The 22710-nt window shown below is 37.1% G+C and overlaps 3 protein-coding genes across 14 annotated transcripts in view; 2 read left to right on the top strand and 1 right to left on the bottom strand.

Annotated features, from left to right (window-relative positions):
- The first annotated feature begins 75 nt into the window (after positions 1-75).
- Positions 76-13484, top strand: LOC107223665 (serine/arginine repetitive matrix protein 1). 7 transcript variants are annotated; one of them, XM_046743136.1, is made up of 16 exons: positions 76-233; positions 318-419; positions 508-597; positions 1620-1742; positions 4800-4970; positions 5491-5657; positions 6705-6899; positions 7020-7778; positions 7865-8011; positions 8271-8780; positions 9567-9795; positions 9906-9997; positions 10083-10324; positions 10530-10694; positions 12073-12569; positions 12746-13484. In XM_046743136.1, the coding sequence occupies exons 2-16, from the start codon at positions 408-410 to the stop codon at positions 12956-12958; spliced, it is 3612 nt and encodes a 1203-aa protein (XP_046599092.1). In that variant the 5' UTR covers positions 76-233; positions 318-407; the 3' UTR covers positions 12959-13484. The 7 variants fall into 7 exon arrangements, with proteins under 7 accessions (XP_046599092.1, XP_046599117.1, XP_046599113.1 ...); XM_046743161.1 differs by having other exon boundaries at positions 77-233; positions 8268-8450; positions 9570-9795; XM_046743157.1 differs by having other exon boundaries at positions 77-233; positions 8268-8450.
- On the bottom strand, positions 13317-17406 carry LOC107223664 (DNA-directed RNA polymerase III subunit RPC4). 5 transcript variants are annotated; one of them, XM_046743265.1, is made up of 8 exons: positions 17383-17406; positions 15520-15763; positions 15337-15448; positions 14990-15251; positions 14798-14896; positions 14374-14495; positions 14029-14274; positions 13317-13939 (listed from the first exon to the last, which is right to left on the bottom strand). In XM_046743265.1, exons 2-8 carry the CDS (start codon positions 15759-15761, stop codon positions 13820-13822), a joined length of 1203 nt encoding a protein of 400 aa, XP_046599221.1. In that variant the 5' UTR covers positions 15762-15763; positions 17383-17406; the 3' UTR covers positions 13317-13819. The 5 variants fall into 5 exon arrangements, with proteins under 5 accessions (XP_046599221.1, XP_046599204.1, XP_046599212.1 ...); XM_046743248.1 differs by lacking the exon at positions 17383-17406 and adding an exon at positions 15978-16292; XM_046743256.1 differs by lacking the exon at positions 17383-17406 and adding an exon at positions 16046-16292.
- Positions 17407-20138: 2732 nt separating this feature from the next.
- Positions 20139-22710, top strand: part of LOC107223904 (four and a half LIM domains protein 2) — a 142906-nt gene continuing 140334 nt past the window's right edge. The window contains exons 1-2 of one of the 2 annotated variants that reach the window (XM_046743186.1): positions 20139-20212; positions 21188-21880. In XM_046743186.1, the coding sequence (XP_046599142.1) occupies positions 21830-21880 (51 nt within the window). In that variant the 5' untranslated portion in view covers positions 20139-20212; positions 21188-21829. Of the gene's footprint in view, positions 20213-21175; positions 21881-22710 lie in introns of those variants that run through there. The other variant, XM_046743210.1, reaches the window with a different exon arrangement.

Genomic DNA, 22710 nt, shown 5'->3' with positions numbered 1-22710 from the left:
ATAACTCAGGAAATAGCCGGTAGATCGCGCCGTCGTCGGCCAATAGACGCATTACGTGTACCATCTGGCAACACCGTGCGGCAGCAATGTAAGCAGGAAAAGTAAGCAGCATCGCCGCAGCCATTAGCCATGTTGTTAGATTGACTAGTATCGCAGAGTCAACTGTTGTTCGCGAATGTGTGCTGAAACGAAATAATCGTACATATTTTGTCGCTAAAAATATCATCGACTGGGTACGTTTCACTCCACCATCTAAAATTATATTTTCTAGTGACTCAACGTCATTATGCCGTTTCTTCTGCAACTTTAAAATACAGGTTTACTGTTCCCGAGCGTACACAACGCGCAGCAGGCCTTTCGCCCTCGTCCAATTTCAGGCTTAGCAGCGATTGTAACAACCGGCAGAGATGATGTACACGGTGAGATCTTGCGCGTATTTTTCATACAATATCACATCTTTACATTGTGTGTTATCTTCACTAACTGTTTTTGCATATGTATTTACAGGGGACCACGGCATCGCAGGATACGCGGTTCAGCGATAAGGAGAAGAAATTGTTGAAGCAGATGAAATTTGGTGATTCTCTAACCCAAAAGGTAGGGTTCTACTTAGCAATTGAACTTTCCAGATCCAACTAAAAATATATTAGTATTTCATAATGGGGTTTCATTCGAAGCCCCTCGTGAGTGACTCGCCACTTTCAGTCAATTTTCACAACTGAAATACTTTCCGTTAATATTTTAATGCTGCGGACGTGTCCTGAATTTTTAACCGATGTCCGGACAAGCATAGATCAGTTGAACTGCAGTCAAAGCTTTTATGAATTATTATATTCGGTTGCAATCCAAATCCAAAACATACACATGAAGTAAGAACCATGCTGTCAATGTCTGACGCGTTTAGAGTGTTGTGAAATATACATGAAACGCAACTCCCTTGCAGCACGCGGCACTTTTGTGATATTTTAACATATTCACATATTCACTCTTATCAATAGTCATGTGTCATCACATCTAATGAACCTTTATTCTATAATGACGATCTTACTGTCAAGCCAATACTTGTGTATTTTTTTCATCCGGTTTCTTAGGATTCATCTCTAACCTTTCTTTTAGTAAACGGACAGTAATTAGTTTCAATATTTCGTCTTTCAATACCATTGCATATCGGTAATGTATTTTGAATTAATGTCAACGAATCATGTGTAACGTCACTTGGTACGTAGTTTGCTAACACTGAAAACTTAGTGATTTTCTTGTCTCTACTTGAACAGGACATCAATAAATTATAGGGATGAAGTTGGTAACATTACTGTAACGATGCATGTTTAGGATAAATCATTACTTTGCACCTTTAGGAATGTCTGAAATGTAGTAAACTGTGATCAAGTAAACATACTCTTATTTTAAAAAGCCAACTCCTTCAAAGTTATTCTAAAATTGCGCAATAATGATTTTTTTCATACGTTAACGTTACTAACTTCAACCTTGTAATAAATTACGTTACTAAGTTCAACCTTGTACTTTATTAGCTGTGAGTAGGTTACTAGATCATTTTATTTCAATCAAAAGTGAATGATACGGTACGAGTATTGAAAAAAAATAATTTCAAATTACAGGTAGACATGAGCAAAGTAAAATTGGACGTTATTAAGCCCTGGATTACTACCAAAATAAATCAGATCCTTGGCATGGAAGATGATGTAGTGGTTGAGTTCGTCTACAACCAGCTGGAGGAAAAGGTAAGAACATTTAGAATATCCTTTTTGTTTTAAATCGTTACTTATTTTCTTTTTGATTTAAATGGATAGAATGGTCTAAATAATTGAATAAGCAGTTTGTATACTCGGCTTTTTCCCCTCAGCATAGAACATTTACTTTGACACACATTATCATAGATATAGTCCGGACAAAAAGATATGCGATCACACTCAGCTGCTCGTACCAATGAATTATGTGCACTTCATCTTGACAGTTACAAAAATGTCAAACCGATAATTGTAAGGTGTTTTTCATTAAGTTTTCAATAACTTCAACGAAGAAATTTGGCTCAGTAATTCTGTTGGGTGATAACTGAATTATGGTATGCAGTTTTCTCAATAATTCTGCTGTACACAATCATGGAGTTCGATAAAAATTGCAAGAAACGCTTGGCAATGGCGATGGCGATCACATGTCTAGAATGTTTCCTCAAAGAAATTTGTCCAATGATGTATTTCCACATCTCAAATATGAGTATCTCTGTTTCTGTTTCAAAACACCAGTCATTTAATTTTAAAAACATACTTATAACGCAGAAAAATAAATTCAGGGCTCAAAGAACAGTCTTTCTAGTAAATATTATACAAATACATTGGTTTTTTCTTCCAATTGAGCGTAGATTCAAAAAATAGTTGAAACAATCAGTCCACGTTATAAGATCTTTTGATAAATAGACATGAGGTTGATGTTTGGAATATTAATATAATAATACATTATTTTTTTTTTTCAAAATACGCTATTCTGTAACGTTGGGATTTTTTGAAATTCAGTACATCGTAAGGCAAAATTTTTCATACTTTGGAAACTAAACTTTTTCGAAGTCAATCTACAATTGCAACCTAGTAATCTTTTTTTCAATGTTTTGTTACAGTAATATCACTGACTTCAATCTTGTAAATTTACAGTAGTCTGTCTGATATGGCCCCTGACCAAGAGAATTACTGCGCAATAAAAAATAATAATTGTATTATCATTGATAAAAATCAGTTTAATGATTTGATTACTTTTGTTTTGATTTTTATTGTTCAAATCAACTAAAACACTCGAACTGTGAAAGCATAAATCCATATTTCGGGTAAAAGTCCCACATATCTTTGGAATGAATTCATCGTTTATGTAGCACCTGATTTGATATGAATGTTTCCAGTTCAAGAATTTTATCATGGATTACAGAAAACATTTTGGCAAATACTTTATGATTAAAGTTTCGAAGGGTTTAAGTTGTATGATTTTAGCAAATTTGGTTAGACTTGTTTTGTACTTTTTTGATGCATCGTCATTTTGTGTAACTTCAGAATTGTCCTGATCAAAATTGTCATTCATGTCTGAGAAACCTAGAATTGTCATATTATTGACAATAAGATGTAGTTTCGCACCTTCTAATAGCTTTAAATTCTTAAATTTGCTACTATTACAATGAATGAATCTTGGGATGCTAATTTGGTGTTGAAACACTCATAAACATCCTACTCATTGGTCAAACAATGCATTTCTTGCTCAGCAAGGAAAAAATGAAGCAGAACGTATTATTGCCTTTCTGAAGGACGTGAAATTTATTTATCGCAACATCATCATGTAACAGCCTTAATAATTAAATTTGGAAGTATCATTCCTTCTATGTAATGTAGTGATCTTAGCGGTAGATTTAACAAAACAAAGCAGACTTTGACATAAAAAAAAAAGTGAAGTGCGTAGGTGAAAATTGTTGAATTGCACTATATATGACAAGTCTTATCACGTCTCTTTGAATTCCCCATTATTATAAGTAGAAACCGTTGCGGGGGCTCAACCCTTTTGTCCCAATGGCATTCGGATGTGTTCCTCTCTGCATCCGATTGGCCGCCTTTCTATCAACCGTCAACCATAGCGTGATCCGTCTTCTACGTCGTACCACATCGCATCAGCAGCTAAGGACAGCTGCCGCAGTTGCCGATTCTTCACCATCTAGCAACCTCCGCCTTAGCGGAGTCACCATTCCCCGTCATCGTCACCCAGAGACCAGCTACGTTTTTCTACTGCAACATCTTGTCCGTGCGAACGAGTTCCTCATCATCCTGGAGAGCCTCAATCAAGGCTTTGCGTCATGTTGACGCGTGCACCACCTCTTCGTGGAAACCGAGTTGCCTCTTCCGAGGCAATTCAACTGACTGGCTGTCGACGCAGCAGAAAGGCCTTGGTGGCCTTGAACCATGGACCTTGGTTATCACCGGCAGTTTCCCTTCATTCCAAAGATGACAAACATCTGCAGGCCTTGGTCAGGGCTCACCGTTGACCAATGAGAGCGACCCAACATTGAAGACACACCTGCGGCTCTTCTTTAGTCAACGGGGGGGGAAGGGACTTTCTGAACTATTGCTGTTCGATCTCAACTGTCCACCCTTTCAAGGTGGAAGTGAAGTGATCAAAGCTTGGAGAGTGGGATTGGTAGACAAGCATCATATTCGCACATGTTGTGACAATCCTTGTCATTATGACAGGTTGGTTTCTTGATGATATATACTTATACTTTTCTATCGATTCTTCGTTTTTCAGCTAATAATCATTGTATCCACGTGTCTAATCAATATTTTTACATTATAGCTTTGTACCACCGTAACATTTCAAAATCACATTCTCGTAATCAGCTGTTTGTAATGATATTTCTGTTTTTATATTAGTTTTTTATTTAGGCATCATCGATGTGAAATGATCTGAGCTGCGGATACTTGATAACTACAGTTGTGGTAAGATTGACGTTTTAGGGTTCTAACAAGCTTTTGTGCTTTTCGAGGGGGAAAAGCATCTATGTTTACTGAGGAATTGTTTACAATAAAATTTGAGAAACAATATTTTTCACGCTATTCTGATTTAGGACCATTTTTTTACTAATTTAGGTTCAGGTAATGGATTATAATTGTAGTTTTAACAGTTCTGATATTGCCCTAAAATTGCAGTTCGCTGAATTTTTATATGGGCACAATTTTTTTTTTTTTTTTATATGAATGAAAATTTTATGGAATATTGCCTATAATTCACACCAAAAACTATGTACTTTACAGTTTCCTGATCCTCGAAAAATGCAGATCAATCTGACAGGTTTCCTGACTGGCAGAAATGCCCGATCATTCATGGGCGAACTTTGGGACCTGTTGGTCTCTGCACAAGAAAGCATCACTGGCATCCCAGAAGCTTTTTTGCAACAGAAGAAAGATCAAATCAAGAAACGTCTGGTAACTATACTTTCTATGTATTACTCTCGAAATTTTCATAGCATAAACTTATCAAGTAAAATCACCTTTTGAATATTATGCTTCACCTGGTATAGGTGTGTATACTGACTTTAGGAGGAGTGAATTCCATACCATTTTTGAACATGCCAATTATAATCAGATGGTGCTGCATCTAAGACAGCCTTGACTCTGTAAACGTGATCTATTGTTTATCAATTGAACTGCTGTTTGTTGATGACTAAAAAAAAATGTCTGACAAGCATTGTAGGTTTTTACAGATGATCTAGTTGTAACCGTGAGGAATTGCATGGTTCAGCTAATATCGGCACAGTTTTACAACTTTATTGTTGCTAGCTGTAATCTTTATTCAGTGCGCATGAATACGTGTAAATGCTTGACGAAAACAAGTTTGAATTGTAACTCCTTATATTCACCATCAAGCTAGTAATTTATTCATGTTTGTAATTGTGAGAAGTGCAAAGATTTTCTTTGTTCTTAAAGTATGAAATATTATTAACAGGAAGAACAAGAGAAGCTGCAAGCATCGCTAGCAGAGAAAGAAAAGGAAAAAGAACGCGAGAAGGAAAAGGATGATGCAGAATCAGCAAAGTTGAAGAAAGAAGAAAAAGACCGAGGATCATCTAAAGAAAGACGAAGGGATCGTAGCCGAGATCGTGACAGGGACAGGTCAGTCATTTAAATTTGTACAACTTTTATTTTTAACTCTGCTTCGAATTTTTTTGGCACTGTCTTCAGTGGTCACTGTTTGTTTGTATATTATTGGTGGAATTGTGTCATTCGCTGCTATCCTTCTTGTCTTCCTGTGTTAATGGTATATCATTCAATTTTCCGGCATACGTCTTAACTGAATCCAAACTCCACTGAAGGATTATTGAATAATGATATCGTTTGTCAATACAGAGTTCGAAATACTGAAATACATACGAATTACCATTGTACTTAATACCGAACTAGCTGTTTTTTTTATACTAGATTAATTATTTATATTACAAGTTGATACAAATTTCCAACACTGAACAGCTCTACATACAAGGAACATCAGTTTGGTGTATCCCACCGATTTCGTTGCAACTCATGTATGTTGTAGGACATTGAAAGTTAAGAGGTACGTATTGTTTTTTATCAGCTGAAAAACTATTTAAAGGGGGAAAAATGATTTGCAAAGATGGACATTCAGTGGGATGGTTTCTCAGTTACGGATAGCAACGCTTGATGTATTAGAATAAAACCAACGCTAAAATGTTTCATTCATCAATAGAAACATTGCAGTGTTGGTTTCATTCAAATACATCAAGCGCATGAAGGTATCAGCCTAGTGGTTGCCCATCTTTGGGGATCGTTTTCACCCTTTTAAATTGGTCTTCCACCAATAAAAAAAAACAATACGTGTCTTTTAGTTTTCAATATTCTACAACATACATAAGTTGCAACGAATTTAAAGTGGGACACCAAATTAGTGTTTTTTGACAGTAGCACGAGTTCCCCCATATTACCAAAGTTCCCTGATTACAGTAACCTTTCCTTAAATTACCCTTGTAAATTTCCACTTGTATAATGCTTGAACGTCAATCATAATGTATCTTATAACAACTTTTAATACCTATATAACATGTCGTGTGTCCTATGTCTAACATTTTTTATTATTTTACAAGATTTAAAAGTATTAACGATTATTTAAATTGCGTCACAAATTCAAGTGAGGTTCTAATGCAGGAATAAACGGAGCAGATCACGGGATCGCCATAGAGATAGAGATCGTTCAAGCCGTAAAAGAAGATCAAGTTCAAGATCACCGGCAAAATCCTCATCAAAGGACAACGGTAAAGAAATGACTGAGGTCAAAACTGAAAGAGAAGATTCGCCTCAACTTGACAATGCAATACCGCTAATGCCTGTTAAAACTAAACCGTGAGTTTTCAGACCTAGTAGTATATAATTCAAAATTGTATTGATTCTTACATTTGAATAGAGTCAACCGTATACTAATGATTTTGAAAATAGTCGAACCTAATAAATTTATTCCTTCAGAGAGGCAGCAGTTGCTATATCACGGCTACAAGCAAAGCTAATGAGCATCGCTGACGGCAAGAAAAAGATAAACCGTTCTCCATCTGTAGAACTCGCAGAAAAACTTTCCAAAAAATCACCATCAAAGTCACCTGCTGGTAAATCGAAAAAATCCAGGTCAAAATCGCCGATTTCAAAATCTAAGAAGTCACGATCGCCTGTATCAAAATCACGACGATCACGTTCTAAATCACGAACAAGACGATCTCGGTCCAAGTCAAAAACCAGAAGGTCAAGATCACGATCTCAAGATCGATCAAAGTCAAGAAGGTCAAAATCGAAGTCTCCTATTTCAAAATCGAGAAAATCACGTTCAAAATCGCCAATTCGTTCCAAGAAATCAAGATCAAAGAGCATTGACCGCAGCAAGTCTAGAAAATCACGGTCTGATTCAAGCGATTCGGCGTCATCGAAATCACGATCCAAGACTCCCGAAAAACGAAAAGAACATATTGACTCTAATAGGAAGCGTGATGTGAGTTCGAGCAGTAGTTCAGGATCAGACATAGAGAAAGGAGCAAAAGACAAAAACGATTTTGAAATCCGTAAGAAAAAAGATGGTGTGCAAGCTAAACGATCTTACAGAAAGACCAATAAAGATGAAAGTGGTAGTGATTCTGATTCAAGTCGTGAAAGAAAATCTGCTCCTAAAAGAAGGAGCCCTTCACCCAGGAATGATAGATCTAAAGATAGGGACAGATCCCGAGATAGAAACAGAAGGTATTACACTGAAGACATCTTAAACTTTTATAATGAGCATAAAATATCTTTATCAATTATATATAACCATGCCATTATTCTTTCAGACGATCGTCTTTTGAAAAAGAGCGAGACAGGAGGCGGGATCGCGATCGCGATCGTGACAGGGATAGAGAAAGAGACAGGGTTGATCGATACAGTGGTGGGAGAAGCATGAGGCCACCATCTGTGCGGAGAGCTCCAAGCCGACGAAGGTAACATATTTAATTTAGATTCCTGATATTGTGTGCACATGTATAGAAAAGGGATTATTTAAGATTCTCATACAACTGAGTAAACCCAATAAAGACATTGAATCACATACTGACGGACCTCTAAATTTGCACATGTACAGTTTGAGTGTTATGAAAAATCTGGAAATTTCGACAACTCGGAAAGTTTTGTACACAAGTCTGCGTATTGCTCTGGTTTTGTAGACAAAGTTTCTTAAACAGTTTTCTTTACAACCAGAAGCCCACCGCGTCGTAGCCCAGGAAGATATGATCGTCGACGTTCACCTAGCCCAGGGGATCGACGCAGATGGAGGTCATCACCTGATCGCCGAAGAAGGTCGTCCGAACGACACGATCGGCACAGATCCGTTGACCGGCGAGACAGCAGACGGTCACCGGAACGTCGGGATCGATCGAACAGGTACGATAGATCTTCCTCCCGTGACAGATCTAGCAGGCGCGACAGGTCCCGAGAACCAAAGGAAAACAAAGACCGTAAGACGTCACCTGATAGATCCAGAGCAAGGTCGAAGGAGCCCAAATCATCGTTGGAGCGTTCTAAGCCCTACAAGCGATCTCCAGATAAGGAGGTGAGGGAAAAACCAAAGGAGAAGAAACCTGTGGTAGATGAACCTGCCAAGAAACAGGATGAGAGGAGACCTCAGAAGATGTTGCGAAACGGACGATCTAAATCAAGTAGCTCGCAAAGTACAGAGAGTAGTTCCTCTAGTGATGAGGAACAATCAACCAGGTGAGTGACGTATTGATCGCGATTTTTGAAGCATGAATTTGTTTTTTTATCAAGTTAATCACACTATAATTTGTGTTATGATTGCTTGCATGTGTAAATGCTATACAAAAGTAAATGTATGTGGCGGAAAATCTGCAAGTCAGAAATTGAAAGAGAAAGAAGCTTGAAGAAAGAAGAAAACATTCGAAATAACAGAAATAGAATTAGTTGTACAATTTTTTTCCATATCTTCAAGTCGCTCCGATTTAGTCCAATTTTTCACGTTGAGTTCGGTGTATTCTTATTCTTGTTAAGCTTTAACGGAAAAATATGTTTTCTGCATTTATCCTTATGATGATTGTTAAGCCAAAAAAATCACAGTAGCTTTGATGTTTTTTGAAATATGTTGAAAATTAATACAAAAAGTATCTCAAAGCAAATTTAAGAAATTTGAACCTAATATCGACACAGCGCATACTGAAAAAATCATGTGATGTGATCCCATTATACTCTAGGGGGGGGCCAACTAACAACAGTTAATGTAAAGTATTGTGTCGCCTCTCGCAGCTTGGAAGGATACATTTCACAAGATCTCTGTATAAGATTATTATGTTGCAGACAAATGTTATGTATGTCTAATCTATAGACCGGATATAAATAGTGTTATTTTATCGATTAAAGGTTGAACTTTGAGGTAATCAGATTCTATACAAAGGAAATGTTACAGTGTACTTATGTATAAAACTTTGTCCAGTTTTGGCACAATGATTGATTGAAAAAAATTAATTGTAATCAATGTTTAATTAGCAGAAGGTTACCGGAAATAAAACAACCAACGCAGGACGTGAAAGAGCGAGAAATTTTAGAAGACGTCAACAAGAAAAAAGAAAAGGAAAAGATTTCAAAAGAAGAAGTTCCAATTATACGTCCGGAGAAAGAAGTTCGAAAAATTGAACCTGTTGTCCCAAAAAAATTAGAAACCATTGTTTCACCCAAAAAACCGCCAACTACAATACTTCCTGTTACGAGGCACAGGGTAATTATTATATTTTTATTCTTCATTACTCAACGATCATTCCATGCATGCATTTATATATTTATCACGATCATGAACATTATCTAATGAGTATACCTATCTTGTTCTAGTTCTCAAAGAGCTTGTCTCGAACCCCATCACCGTTTAAAAAAACTGAAGACATCATAGCTGCTGCAGCCAGGATTAAACAAACTCCATCTAGGTAACATTAATAGAAGTTGTATGTAATCATTTCAAATTGATGAGGATTTATGAAGATCTAACAAATCATTATATATTGGTTCCAGAGATAATAAAGACGATTCACCTAAGTCTATAGAAACTGCTCTTTCGTCCAGTGATGTTTTCCAGCTGAAGAAAGAAGAGAGACCATTGAAGTTGCTCAAGGTTACAGCTGACGATAAAAAACTAACTCACAAATTGGTTGAACTTCCGTCCTTGAAGAAGAAATCAGTTGATGAAATAAACAAGAGAATAAAAAGAGACAGGAGGGATGAATCTTCAATCTCCGAAAACAGCGATGATGAAAGTAAGATTTACAGCAATGAAAATATTTATCTGTATAGAAACAGTCAGTTACTCGAAATTAAGAACTTTCTAAATGCGATTTCATTTCATTTACCTTTGATAAACTGTTAAGACACGTACAATGAACCTTGATTACATTTTGTTGAAAATATATTAATCATTCAGTCATTTAGCTATCCTCAATCAATCCTGATTTACAATTTTAGACAAGAAGAAAGAAAAACGGATCGAGAAATCAAGGAAATCTCGAAAGGAATCAACAGACGACGACAAATCGGACAAAAGTAAAGTCGAATCTAGTTCTGAATCCGAAGATGACAAAAAGCACGTTGATAGCAAATCTAAAAAGAGCAGAGATGCTGGGAGGTCTGGTAAGTAGACATGATTCATTATTACCATATTGTTTCGAAAAGTTTATTATTTGTATAAACGTTTCTTGAGTTATATTTGGTGATAAAAACTTCGACGCGTATTTGGAATACTATGTGGAATACGTTTGAAAAGTCCAATTTCACGGGACATAATGACGAACCTTATACAGTAGAATCTCGCTTATCCGACCTTCGATTAACCGATGTTCCGCATTATCCGAGACGCCCATTTCATTCGAACACTGAATTGGCCGAGGTGTATCTTCGGATAATACGGACAATCTTGGACAAAACGGAATAATCCGTTTTGCTTTATATGTATGTTGGGGTGAAGCCTCGGAAAGGCGGAGAGGGTGAACACGTCCTGTCAATTCGCTTGCTTTTCCATGACTGTCGATTTTATCCAAGCGTTGTTATAAACAAACCATTTGTTTGTTCTATATTCAAAGCATGTTGAACAACTGAAAGAATGTAAAATTCGAAAATTTGGTGATTCCGAAAAATCAACGACGGAGTCAGGAATCGAACCTGGCGTCTAGAGATACTTTACCGGAGATTTACTCCACTAGACCACCTAGCCGCCCTGACTCTTGTCATTAATTTCTCTCATCACCAGTGAATTTCCTCTCTCTAGACGCCAGGTTCGATTACTGGCTCCATCGTTGATTTTTCGAAATCACCAAATTTTCGAATTTTACATTCTTTCAACAATATTCTTCTTGTAAAAAAATGATTTGCACATCCGCATATCATTCATTAGACGGCTTTGCTTGTCTTACGTGGCTTCTCATCAAGAAGCAAGAATTTCAGATGTAAACATTTCACCTACACATTATATTCTTACTGGTGCTTGAAGAGACGAAAATTTCTTAACACATGTTGAATAATGCTTGATGCTTGATACGGCGGACTCATTCAAAGTTAGTTTCGAATTCACTTGATGATGTATCCTCTTTATTCTTCTCCGACATGTATAAAATAGTTTTGTGTTGCTACATTGTTTGAACACGCATAAACTTGTGAAAGTTTCTTGTGAACTACATTGGCTTGGATTGCACATGTTTTCCGTATCATCCGAGATTTCACTCATCCGAGGTATGCTCTCCCCTTATTACCTCGGATAAACGTGGTTCTACTGTATTGCAAATCCGTTGCAAATTACTAAGGTCTTATCTAATTAAAAATAGAGAACCATTGATGTGAAACTTTGAAACTCACTATGATTAATCGTTTATACTTTCACACAAAATGGATGTGATATTGTGAATTAATAATATAATATAAGCAATTTAATCATCCACAAAATTGATGACAAAGTTGAACGCAATTTCAATGTCATTGATTTAAATTCATGTATGTCCAAATTTTCATTGAACAGATTTGCTGGATGATCGTAGTAAGGATCGCAGGGATACTCGAAAACGTGATACCAGTGGCGACATAGAATCAAGAAAGCGGTCAAAGAGGGAAATTGAGGAAGATCTACGAAAAACTAAAAAGGTGCGAAAAGATTCCACGTCTGATGAAGATGAAATGAAATTGAAGAAAATATCAAAATTAGAAGAGGAGAAATCTAAGTCAAGAAAGTCGAAAAAAGACTCCAGCTCTGACGATGAACCGAAAAAGTCGAGAAAGCGTCGAGACAGCTCGTCTGAGGATGCAAAGTCGAGAAGTAGGAAGTCGAGAAAAGAATCAACCAGCGACGATGAGGGAAGGTCCAAATTAAAGAAAGCCAAGCGGGATTCCAGTTCGGACGATGAAGAAATTGTAGAGCGAGAAAGTAAGAAAAAGAAAAAGGTAGAAGATAGCAGTGACGACGAGAAGGTAAAGAAGAAACGCAAAAAGAAAATGAAGACAAGTACAAGCGAATCTGAGGTGAGAATTTAATGATTTTTGGGTAGCATATAAATTAAGTTACTTGGATTCTGCCTTGCATAAAATAACTGTGTAGGTCTAATACGACATAAATGTTATGAATTGAAGATACCGGAAGCCAAACTTTCGCTGAATCTAATTTGTTTTTTGTTTCTCTTGTTTTTCTTGGATAACAGGATAGTGAAGTGGAGGAAAAGAAGAAAAAGAAAGATAAAAAGCACAAAAAACACAAAAAGCATAAGAAACATCGTAAGCATAAAAAAAAGAAGGCTGTAGAGTCTGAAGAATCGGATGCAAGTGAGGGGAACACGGAAGAACTCGAAAAAAAACTACGCGAAAAAGCCTTGAAATCTATGAAGAAAGGACACAGTATTGAACAAAGTGACTAAATGGATTGTGCGTAATTCATGCAAGATAATGTCAGAGAAGTTGGCGTATTTCAAATAATTATAGGCTGTTATTTCTTAGGTTGGCTATGCCAAAGTAACGATTCACCCGATCCAACAAACAAAACTGATAATTAACGGTTTTGTATTTTAACAGACTGCGGTTGCAATTTTTGAGGCAACTTCTTTGATATTACCATTAAAAAATAATTTGGTATTTATAAAAAAAAAGTACCATAAAAAACTAAAACTAAAACTTACAATAGTTGATTGTATCTATGCTAGTAATTTTACAACTCGTTTTTTGTTGTAATTCTCATGCAATCAGAAATTCAAACTAGAGGTAAAAGTTTTTTTTACGTTTCTGATTGCCAAAAAGTGTTCATACCATGCAGTGTGAAATAATCAATTAATTTGTAAATTAAGTTGACATGTGAAAGGATGTGTGACAATCGAAGAGCATACCTAACATTGTGAAATCGTATGAATCGCGTGTCCGTGAAATAAAAACTGTTTCAACTAAGAAAAACTTGTAACTTTTTTTCCACGTTTAAATACATAAATATCATATTATCACTAGAAATTTTAGTTGAGATGTGAAATAATTAACTTAATAATACAAGGAAAAAATTTACGGGGCCTCAATTTTATCACCCAATGTTTCCGCACTATATTTTATGAGTTTTTTTTTTATGGAATATGATTTTCATGAACTTGCGATTTTTTTAAAGAGTACTTCAATTGCGATATCCCACGCAAGAGAGGGCTTCGAATTTCAGATTTCGTTTAATTTTTACAACAGCCAGAATAATATCTAGTACAATTAATAAGTTAAAACAATTGAAATTTGCTTTTCTCATAAGTTCAAAGATTATCTAACATTGATTCCCAGTCGGGTAAGCAAATAAGGGTACTGCTGACTGAGCCAAGGTTAATAAGTTCGCCTTCAAGTTTTTCAAGGTCCAATTTGGCAGCGATTAGATCCTGAAACAAAAGAAAAGTTTCAACAAATGCACGCCTTTACCCACATGATGACGTTGATAAGATCACAGAATTTTTTCACTTGAACTTACTTGTCTGAAACTGATGTGCGAGCCCACATCTACAATTAATTTGTTATCCCCTAAAACAAGTCTCGCTTGTCCAGATTTTAGTATTTGTAATTTCCCTAGCATTCCTTCCTTCAAGTTTTTCAGCGTACAGTATTCAGTCTTGGGATTGATATCACTAGGATTTGCTGAACCTAAATCGGTTGTTCTTCTCGCTTTTGGATCACTCAATTCATCATCTGTTTTAAGTCCAGGTAGGCAATCGGGAAACTGTAAAGTACAACGTATAATTTACGCCACAGGATAAGGTTCAGTCCAAGGCATATCTGTGCAAAGTGAAAAAAAAAAAAAAAATTTCATCGGTTGTACCTGTAGTAAAATGTAATTATTTGCTTCGTTTGCAACAATTTGTGGAATAGTGATAAGTTTTTTCTCCTCTGTTAGCGATTTCTTCGGTAACGAAGTTTTTGCTGTGTTATGTTCTTCTGATACTGGAAAGAATGGAAAATTTTAAGAATTAATTATTATTGCAACGTTTCGTAATGAATGACAGTAATCATGCACGACATAATTTTTTTTCCTCTTAGAAGATTATTTGTTTCAATACTGAAAAAATTTGAAGTACTTCAATCAGTCCAAATTTTATGATTAAGAAATTAATTAATTTAAGAACTTTAAAATTTGATGATTCAAATCGATGTGCAGTCCGTAAGTATTTTACTTCTGCCATTTGTTTGAAGATTTTTTATTCCATAGATCTGGAAACTCCTACAAAATAATTTTTGTGACGTACCTTTTCCGTTTTCTAAGATTACTGGTTTCACATCTTCATCTAATCCATCAGCCTTTATTACTTGGGGTTCTTCCTTGAATTCTTTCTTGTATAACTGTGCTGGAATGATAAATGAACAAAAAAAAAGTGACAGAAGTTTAGTTGTCTCATCAAACTTGCATGAAGGCTAATTAAAATAGGTTTGATACTGACCATCATCAGCCATAGGTAGCATCACTGGTGCATTTTCCATATCTGGTACAGCTCCATTTTCGATAAAATCATCTCGAAGCAGGTGCTTGAGTTTCTCTTCTTCTTCAGCTTTATCAATCTTCTGGTTTAAATTTAATTTTTGTTTTTCTAAAACAGTACTGGCACTTCGATTGCCGCTCAAATTGCTACCATCTCTGTAACTACTGAATCTTTTTTTGGCTCGTGAAGAATCTGCTATACCACTGGAGAATACTCCGTCAGTCTGCAAAGAGTACATATATACAAAAAATCAACCATGAATGTTTGAACACTGTAATCCAACTTCTGATTAACAAAGATAACCTAACCTGGATAATGTTATCCGAGACTTTTCCTTTGCCTCTACCTCTTGTACTTTGTCCTCTTCCGCGGCCTCTTTCTCTTGGAACTTTAGTATTATTTTTTACAGTAGTGTGATCACTGCAAAGTAAAACAGATTACTACATCTATGATGCCTTGATAACAATAGTATAAATGTGATTCCTGCTTACTCTTTAGCTTTATTTCGTTGTACGTTCAAGTTTGGAGTATACAGTTTTTTTGGTTTTTCTAGTTTCACATGCCCGCCTAGTGTCCAATCTCGTGGCGATCTAAATGAAGTAAGCCTCGTAGAAGGTAGTCCAGCCTCAATTTTCACATTTGTTAACACCGTTGATCCTGATGTACCCGGTTCTACTTTGATCTTTATTTTTGGATCCAGTTCTCTGCTGTTTTTTGATTTATCCGAGTCCATTTCTAAAGGAAATCCAATTAAAAGTCAGTCATGAACCTGGATAACAGTTCAGTTTATATAAAACTAGAAAACAAAGAAATAAAAGCAGTCAAGCAGTTTTATGGCATGACGAGTAAATCTACGCTGATAGTACTAGAGAATTTCAGTAAATTTAGTTAATTTAATTGCTAAATTAACTGACATTCTCTCACGCTATTAATCCAAGATACAAGTTACCTGAAAAATAATATTAATCGATTGCGTTTTCACTCAAATAGCCGTTTGCGATAGTAACATATCCTTACTCAAGCTAACCTAAAATTGGATATAACGTGTATTCGGCGTGTTGACTCGGACTGGTTCAAAATCCAATGCTGATCTGTTTACCAAATATAGTGATGTACTGCCGTTATGTTATAATAGAAAATATTTAAGTCTGCGACAGTTGAAATTAGCCACTGTCCACTAGAATAGTTTATTTGTTTAGACTTATTGTTAGGCCAGGCGTCTGTGGGGCACGTGTGCATACGTACAGTTGCCTACACATGTGTGTTGTATACCGACCGAGCGGACGAATGTTGATTGGCCTGTCGTCCTCCAATCGGAACATGGACGATCTGTCATTTTTTAACGAGTGCGAAATTTACAAACTGTCCTTACGCTTTGACACGCTAGAGATAAAAGAGATTTACAACTTCTTAATGATATCAGTTCGAAGTAAACGAAGTTCTGCGCTTAATGGGAGTACAGAATTATTTCGATTGAGTTCGCTCGATTTATGGTTATTATCACTGTATTATCATTCTGAAATATGCGCAATAATTATTGGCAAATGATTTTTATATGCTTCTGAAATACAAGGGTGCTGCAATACTTCTTTCGCAATCGTGTACATTCCAGTAATCTACGATCTTTAAACTTATTTAATGGTTTAAATATAAATTTTCCGTATGGAAAACATATCTACATCGAACATAGTTTATTTTTCCAAATGTAGTTTTTAAACGTACTAAAATTAATCTTGCTGAAAATAATATCAAGTACTTGACCTCACAACAAAATAAATATTTTACGAGTTAACAATTAAGTAGAACTCATTGTTTCACTTTGGGTTCTTAGTAAACTTATGTCTCTAACTGCGAGGGCTTGATTTTTCATCGGTGACTTAAGTTGCTATTGGTTTCATTGTGTAGGAAAAATTGGAATAGTTTACTACAGAAAGTAAAAAGGACAGGTGCGTTTGGTTTGTTGCATACTGTATTTGATGGGATGGTTTTTGAACTTTGCAGAATTGTCGAAGCTGATCTAATATCAATACTTTTACACAGTGTATGCTTTACACTCCATTGGCAAACAAAAGTTCAATATACCTGCGCATTGACAAAATTAATCTTTATTCACACGGCTATGCGATTCAAAAAATTTGCATTGTAATTTGAAAAATATGTTTCTATTACTAGGCCTGGTTTCAATTTATTCGTAGTACATAGTAGAATATTTCTTTCCTGAAGCAATTTACTGGCATAAAATATCGAAGACTCAATGAAAAATTGATGTAGTATAATTATTTTCGTTCTCCTACCAACTGCATGCTTTTCCATTATTTTTGAAATCGTATTTCACACAAGTCAGTATAACTTACCTCGATTCTATTTTTCAAATTATACCCTCAGGACGTGACCTTTCTTGCTTCGCTGGTAATACTTTTATATAATACACATATATATTGCATTGGAGGATCTATGTCCAGGTTGGCTGTTATATGATATATTAGCTCGGCAAAGGTCGGCAACGAGATTCAAGTTGAGTGGATATTGGATAGTGGATACTGGCTGTATATGTCTACCAACTGCAGGTTATCTTATGCATGCATTGTAAACAATGCAGAATGAGAAAAATGAGAAATATTATTACCCCGTCTCCGGTGTTATGGAACTTGAAAGATAATTCTCTGCGCCACCGCGCGAAACGTGCAGCGTTATCTAATTTGAAGTATTCTTCGTGGTCTGTATACATAGCACGTGTGTATACGTGTACAGTAGTTTGTATACCTATAATCATGTAAGCCATGCTTTTGCATGCGCATTCCTGACGTGCGGACGGTAATACATATTACAATATATCGCTGGCCTAATCGTTAAAACAAAGGTGTGACGGGTTCCGTGTGAAGTTACAAGAATATATCAAACTTCTAAGGAATAGTCTTGCAGCATTGAGTGCGATACGATCGAGCAGCGTCTCTGGTCCATGCGACAGTTATTTGACGACTGTTTTGAAATCCATTATATCGGGTGTTGACATACTTACCGTAAAACTTTGGAATGCTTTTTCTCAAATTTTTCAAATTTTCAGAGGTGAAATTCCGTTATTGCAATTGACTGTGTCTATAATTGTAAACTCAGATCATTCGGGTGACTTACATTCGATTCTTACCTCAGAATTTCAAAATTTGGAAAGGTGGATGCAAAATTCTCAGATTACAGAATAAACCTTAGTATACGGTATATTTGCATCCGAGTTTCTAGGATTTCGCAGACACTGTGGTAATTAAATTTCATGACTAAAATGCATACGTTTTCGTGCTACGAGAAATTGTAATACCGGTTTTATTCCAGTCGTCCTGTTGTTCATATTACTCAAGTTTTATTACGTTCCAAAATTCAAATCAGAAACTAACGGTTGCTTATGTAACAATAACACGAGTTTACAACAATCTAACTATCAGATTTTAAGTCCAACGCCAACACGATTGCGGAATTGATTAACAATCGTTTCTGAATAAGAATGACGTTCTGTATGAAAATTTTCGTTATTCCTAATTTGAACTTATACTCGATGAATTTTTTATTCTTATTAAAAGACACATGATAGAAATTCAGTCGGTGATCCCGCATTACGCGATCATCAGCTACAGGTTTCAGGGGACTGCGTCTGTGTAGCGGAAATATAACAAGTGACTCTAGACAAGAAAAATGACGAACGTTAATCTCAGCGTTATATGTATATCTATATAGGTATGTATATATATATATATGTCTATTTATATCATCAGTAGCCGTGAAAAGTTGACTTGCAATAAATCACACGTGATCGTGATGCGCTGCAGTAATATAGGGCATGTGAAGCGAACGCCCTTCCGCACGTTTCTATTCGTAATAAAAATAATCGGTACGTACGTACGTGATATATAACCGGCCGTGAATTTGTCGAGAGGAATGAAAAAGAAAAAAGATCGGACGTAAAGAGCTGCGATATAGAGTGTCGAGGATCCAGATGAGTTGGCCCCTCGCTATTCTATCACGCGTCTATAGAGTCCCCTCGGAGTCCTGAAAACCAATTCGACCCTCTAGCTCCGTGGCCGATCGTTTTGTCTACGATCAGCGACACGGATCCACCAGCTATAATAAAACGAACGTAGCGACAATCGGCGTCGCCTGTCCCACCAGGGACTCCATTTTCCACCCGTGTGTACAATTATGCAGGGGCCCAAAAAACATCCGAACAACAAAGACGTCTAGAAATCGAAAAAGTCTGTTAGACGACTTTTGCGACTCAAGGGTGTCTCTTGTTCTTTGCACTCCGGTGCTTTTATCGTTTTGTTATTAATCCAGTCGCTAACTACAGGTACGTAAAAAAAAGAACATTTGAAGATGAAATTTTTCTATAGCACAATTTTCTTTTTCTCATCGTTGAGGGGAAGTCGTCGGTAGTCCGAATCAAGAATTTCCATAAGATTCTGCAGTAACTTCAGCTGCCATCTTCAATTCAAGGTGGAATTTGTTTTTTTTCAAATAAATCGCCCATTTTCAATTGCTGACTAGAAATGGTAACAGCTAAACTCGTAGAAAATTTAATTCTCTACAACTTTGGTTGCGATAATTTTATGTCTACGATCGATATTGTTCGACTTGAACCATGAATTCAAAATGGCAGCCGAATTTGCTACTGCAAAATCTGGTCAAAATTCTGAATTTGGACTTACTTACCCCCCCGGCGTTTGAACCTCAAACGTACATTCCGACTGGACTGTATAATCAATCGCGCTATCGTCGCTTGATCAGCTCAAAGTCTGTTGAAGTATTCAAATTCGAAAAGCCGGGTCTGCATGATTTCGGTTCGACAAAACTATTTGTCGAACGTCCCGCAACAGGTTTAGAATCGAAAAGCAAAACGAGTCGCGTAGCGATATAGTGACAGAAAAAATGGCTTCGGGCCTACGACGCGTAGGTATAAAATATTTTCACCGTACGCGCGCGATGTCGGATTAGAGCGGCTCGGCACGACGGTGGCGACGTTTTCAGTACGGTTAGTAACCGCACCGCGAGAGAACATAGCGAGTGATGAGGTCATCGTGTCGTTTTTTAGTCCGCGCCAGTCGCGACGCGGTGCGCCTCAACTCCGCTTCGCATCAGCGTTCGTCGCGGGCAGTCTGAATTCTGTTCATTAACCACGTGGTTTCCGTATCTGCGAACGTCAGTGGAGTACCTCTCGCCTTCTTTTTTTTCTTTCAATCAATTTCGTATAAATTTATTAACACCGCTTTACAGAATACGGTTGCATCAGATATCTCGCGGATCAACTTCTAAGACTCGTTGATCGACGAACGATCGGCCCGTGTCCGCGAAATTTTGATTCACCGATCACGTTTCCGTCCGCCGGTAAATCACGAATTTATTTTGAGAATTAATCAGCTATAACCTCAGTACGAAAGAATTCTTTAATCCGACCGTCGCTCCAGACGCATGAATCCTGGATTTAGGGTTCCGCGTGAACGTAGTCAGGGGTCAGCTGTCATTTGTCCGACACGATAGTCACATCCACGAAGTAAGTCACATCGTTCGTTGACGCGTGCGTTTGTTTTTGCCGTTTAATTTCAAATGAAATCGATTGCCCGTTATTCGATATAATATACAGGGTTTCGATGATGATAGAATATTGAGGGTGATTTTGTCCTAACAGGGAAGTAAAGAAGCCGAATGGAACGGATGATGCGTATGGAATAAATTGAGAATCCTCGCGCGGTTCTTTATCCGTACTTCCGAAATCGCGTAACGTATCATGGTATGTACTTTTACCACCACGTGTTTTGCAACGGGAGGAAAAAAATGTGCGCATGCGCAGTGATTTTCAGGTTAAGCTTGGAGTTTGAAATCGCGTACTGATGCGGTGCGCGGTAGCAACACAACTGAACAGTTCTTAATCGAGGATCGTTTACAAACGGCAAAGATTGACGGCATAAACTAAGCAACGGTCAAAACTCTCGGGTTGACCTTGAGTCAATAAGGCATGAAGGAATATTCGACCCTCGCCGAAACTTTGACGCGCTGTGTCTAATGCGAATGTTTTAACCGTTGCAATTCGTAATTAATCCATCATATCGTACGTGCCTCTATGCTTTATTCAAAAGTATTCCATGCGTGCTTGCGTCTGTACGTATAACATTATAGATAACCGGGTCTCGCGTTTCAAGGCGACTTCGAAGACTGTAAATCCTAACGTGTTTGATAAGGTATGCGCAGTTCGATCAATGAAACTTTTCACTCGTTGGTGCATGTATACAAGTGTGCAAGTTTCGATCAGCAGACGAGACGAAAAGTATATAACGATAACGATAATAGTATACAATTAGTGTTCAGTTCTGTTCGGGGAATAAATTTATAGTTCCGTGAATACACAACGGACTGATTCACTGTGAGTAAGCCGTAATACACGAACGTATGCACTTACAATTAAACAGTGTAACAAAAGTGGTAGTATATATATACATATGTGTGTGTGAATAACAAGAAAAATACGAGCAACGATACTGTGAACGAATTCGTTAGCAAAAATCAGAGTGTAAAAAACGCGTCGTTATCCTTGCCGGAAATATTTCTGGATGTAATAATTTATTCTTGATAATTACAATTCTTTGATACAATAGCTTACAAGCCCCTGGGTAATAAACGTGTATTTATGTATATCCGTATTGCCGGTGTAAATCAAGCGGCAGCTGTTGTTTTATAAACCTTATTATACATGTGCTCGCTGCAGTTGAAAACGGATTAAAAATTCATCCGCACGGGTTGAAAATACGGGGAAGCGAAAAAATGAACGGAGTAACGGCGAGTCGCATGCCTGCGGAGATGTTCGACGAAAGGGTGAGTAAGAAAAACCGTCGATCCGATTTATCCTTAATCAAACGTCATTCTGGTACTACACTCATGCCTTAACTCGATGCCTCGTCGAGTTGTGAGAGCCAGTGCAGCTGACCAGGTCAATAATAATTCCATACCGGTTCACCGAGGCAGTCAATGCAGCCACCGATATTCCCGTTTCTCTCCTGCGCCTCAGGGCCACATGCATGGTGTAACAGGCCGGGTATACAAACTATGGTGAAAAGTTCACGAGGTTGAACTTTGGGGAAGATCGGGGATGGAAGTCGCTATTTTTTCAATCTTACAACGATTTTTAAGGAACTGAGATATCGAAATCTGAGTACGTTTTGTTTTATTACGGTTTACCGAATTTCGGGCAATTCGAAAATCGCAAAATAATCCTTACTGTAACTTCAATGTGATAAAACTTCACTCTCCGACGACGCGACGCCTTGCGATTTTACACACGTGTGAATCGAGATCGGTCTACGTCGATATTCCATTAGCAAAAATCCTGCCTGGAAAACCGATCGAGTCCGGTTTACCCGAGTCGATAATTAACGAGGATTACTATCGGGATTATATAAATCCAGAAGCTCGCGTGTCTCCGCGCGTCGTCGACCTTTCGTCCTTGATATTTTCATTTTCGTTATTGTTGTACACGGAATTATGACGACTTGGTATAATGGTGTAATTTTATATTGTGCGACGCATGGGCAAAAGTGACGATTCTGAGTGAGTGCTTATATCGTACAAACTCAAAATCGTTATGACATACGGGTTTTATTTTTATTTTTTTATTTTTTACACGATATTTTTCACAATACATATAT

The sequence above is a fragment of the Neodiprion lecontei genome, chromosome 1, assembly GCF_021901455.1.
Source record: "Neodiprion lecontei isolate iyNeoLeco1 chromosome 1, iyNeoLeco1.1, whole genome shotgun sequence".
NCBI classification, from domain to species: Eukaryota; Metazoa; Arthropoda; class Insecta; order Hymenoptera; family Diprionidae; genus Neodiprion; species Neodiprion lecontei.
The sequence above is the reverse complement of the archived record's forward strand: the minus strand, read 5'-3'. Positions and strand labels throughout refer to the sequence as shown.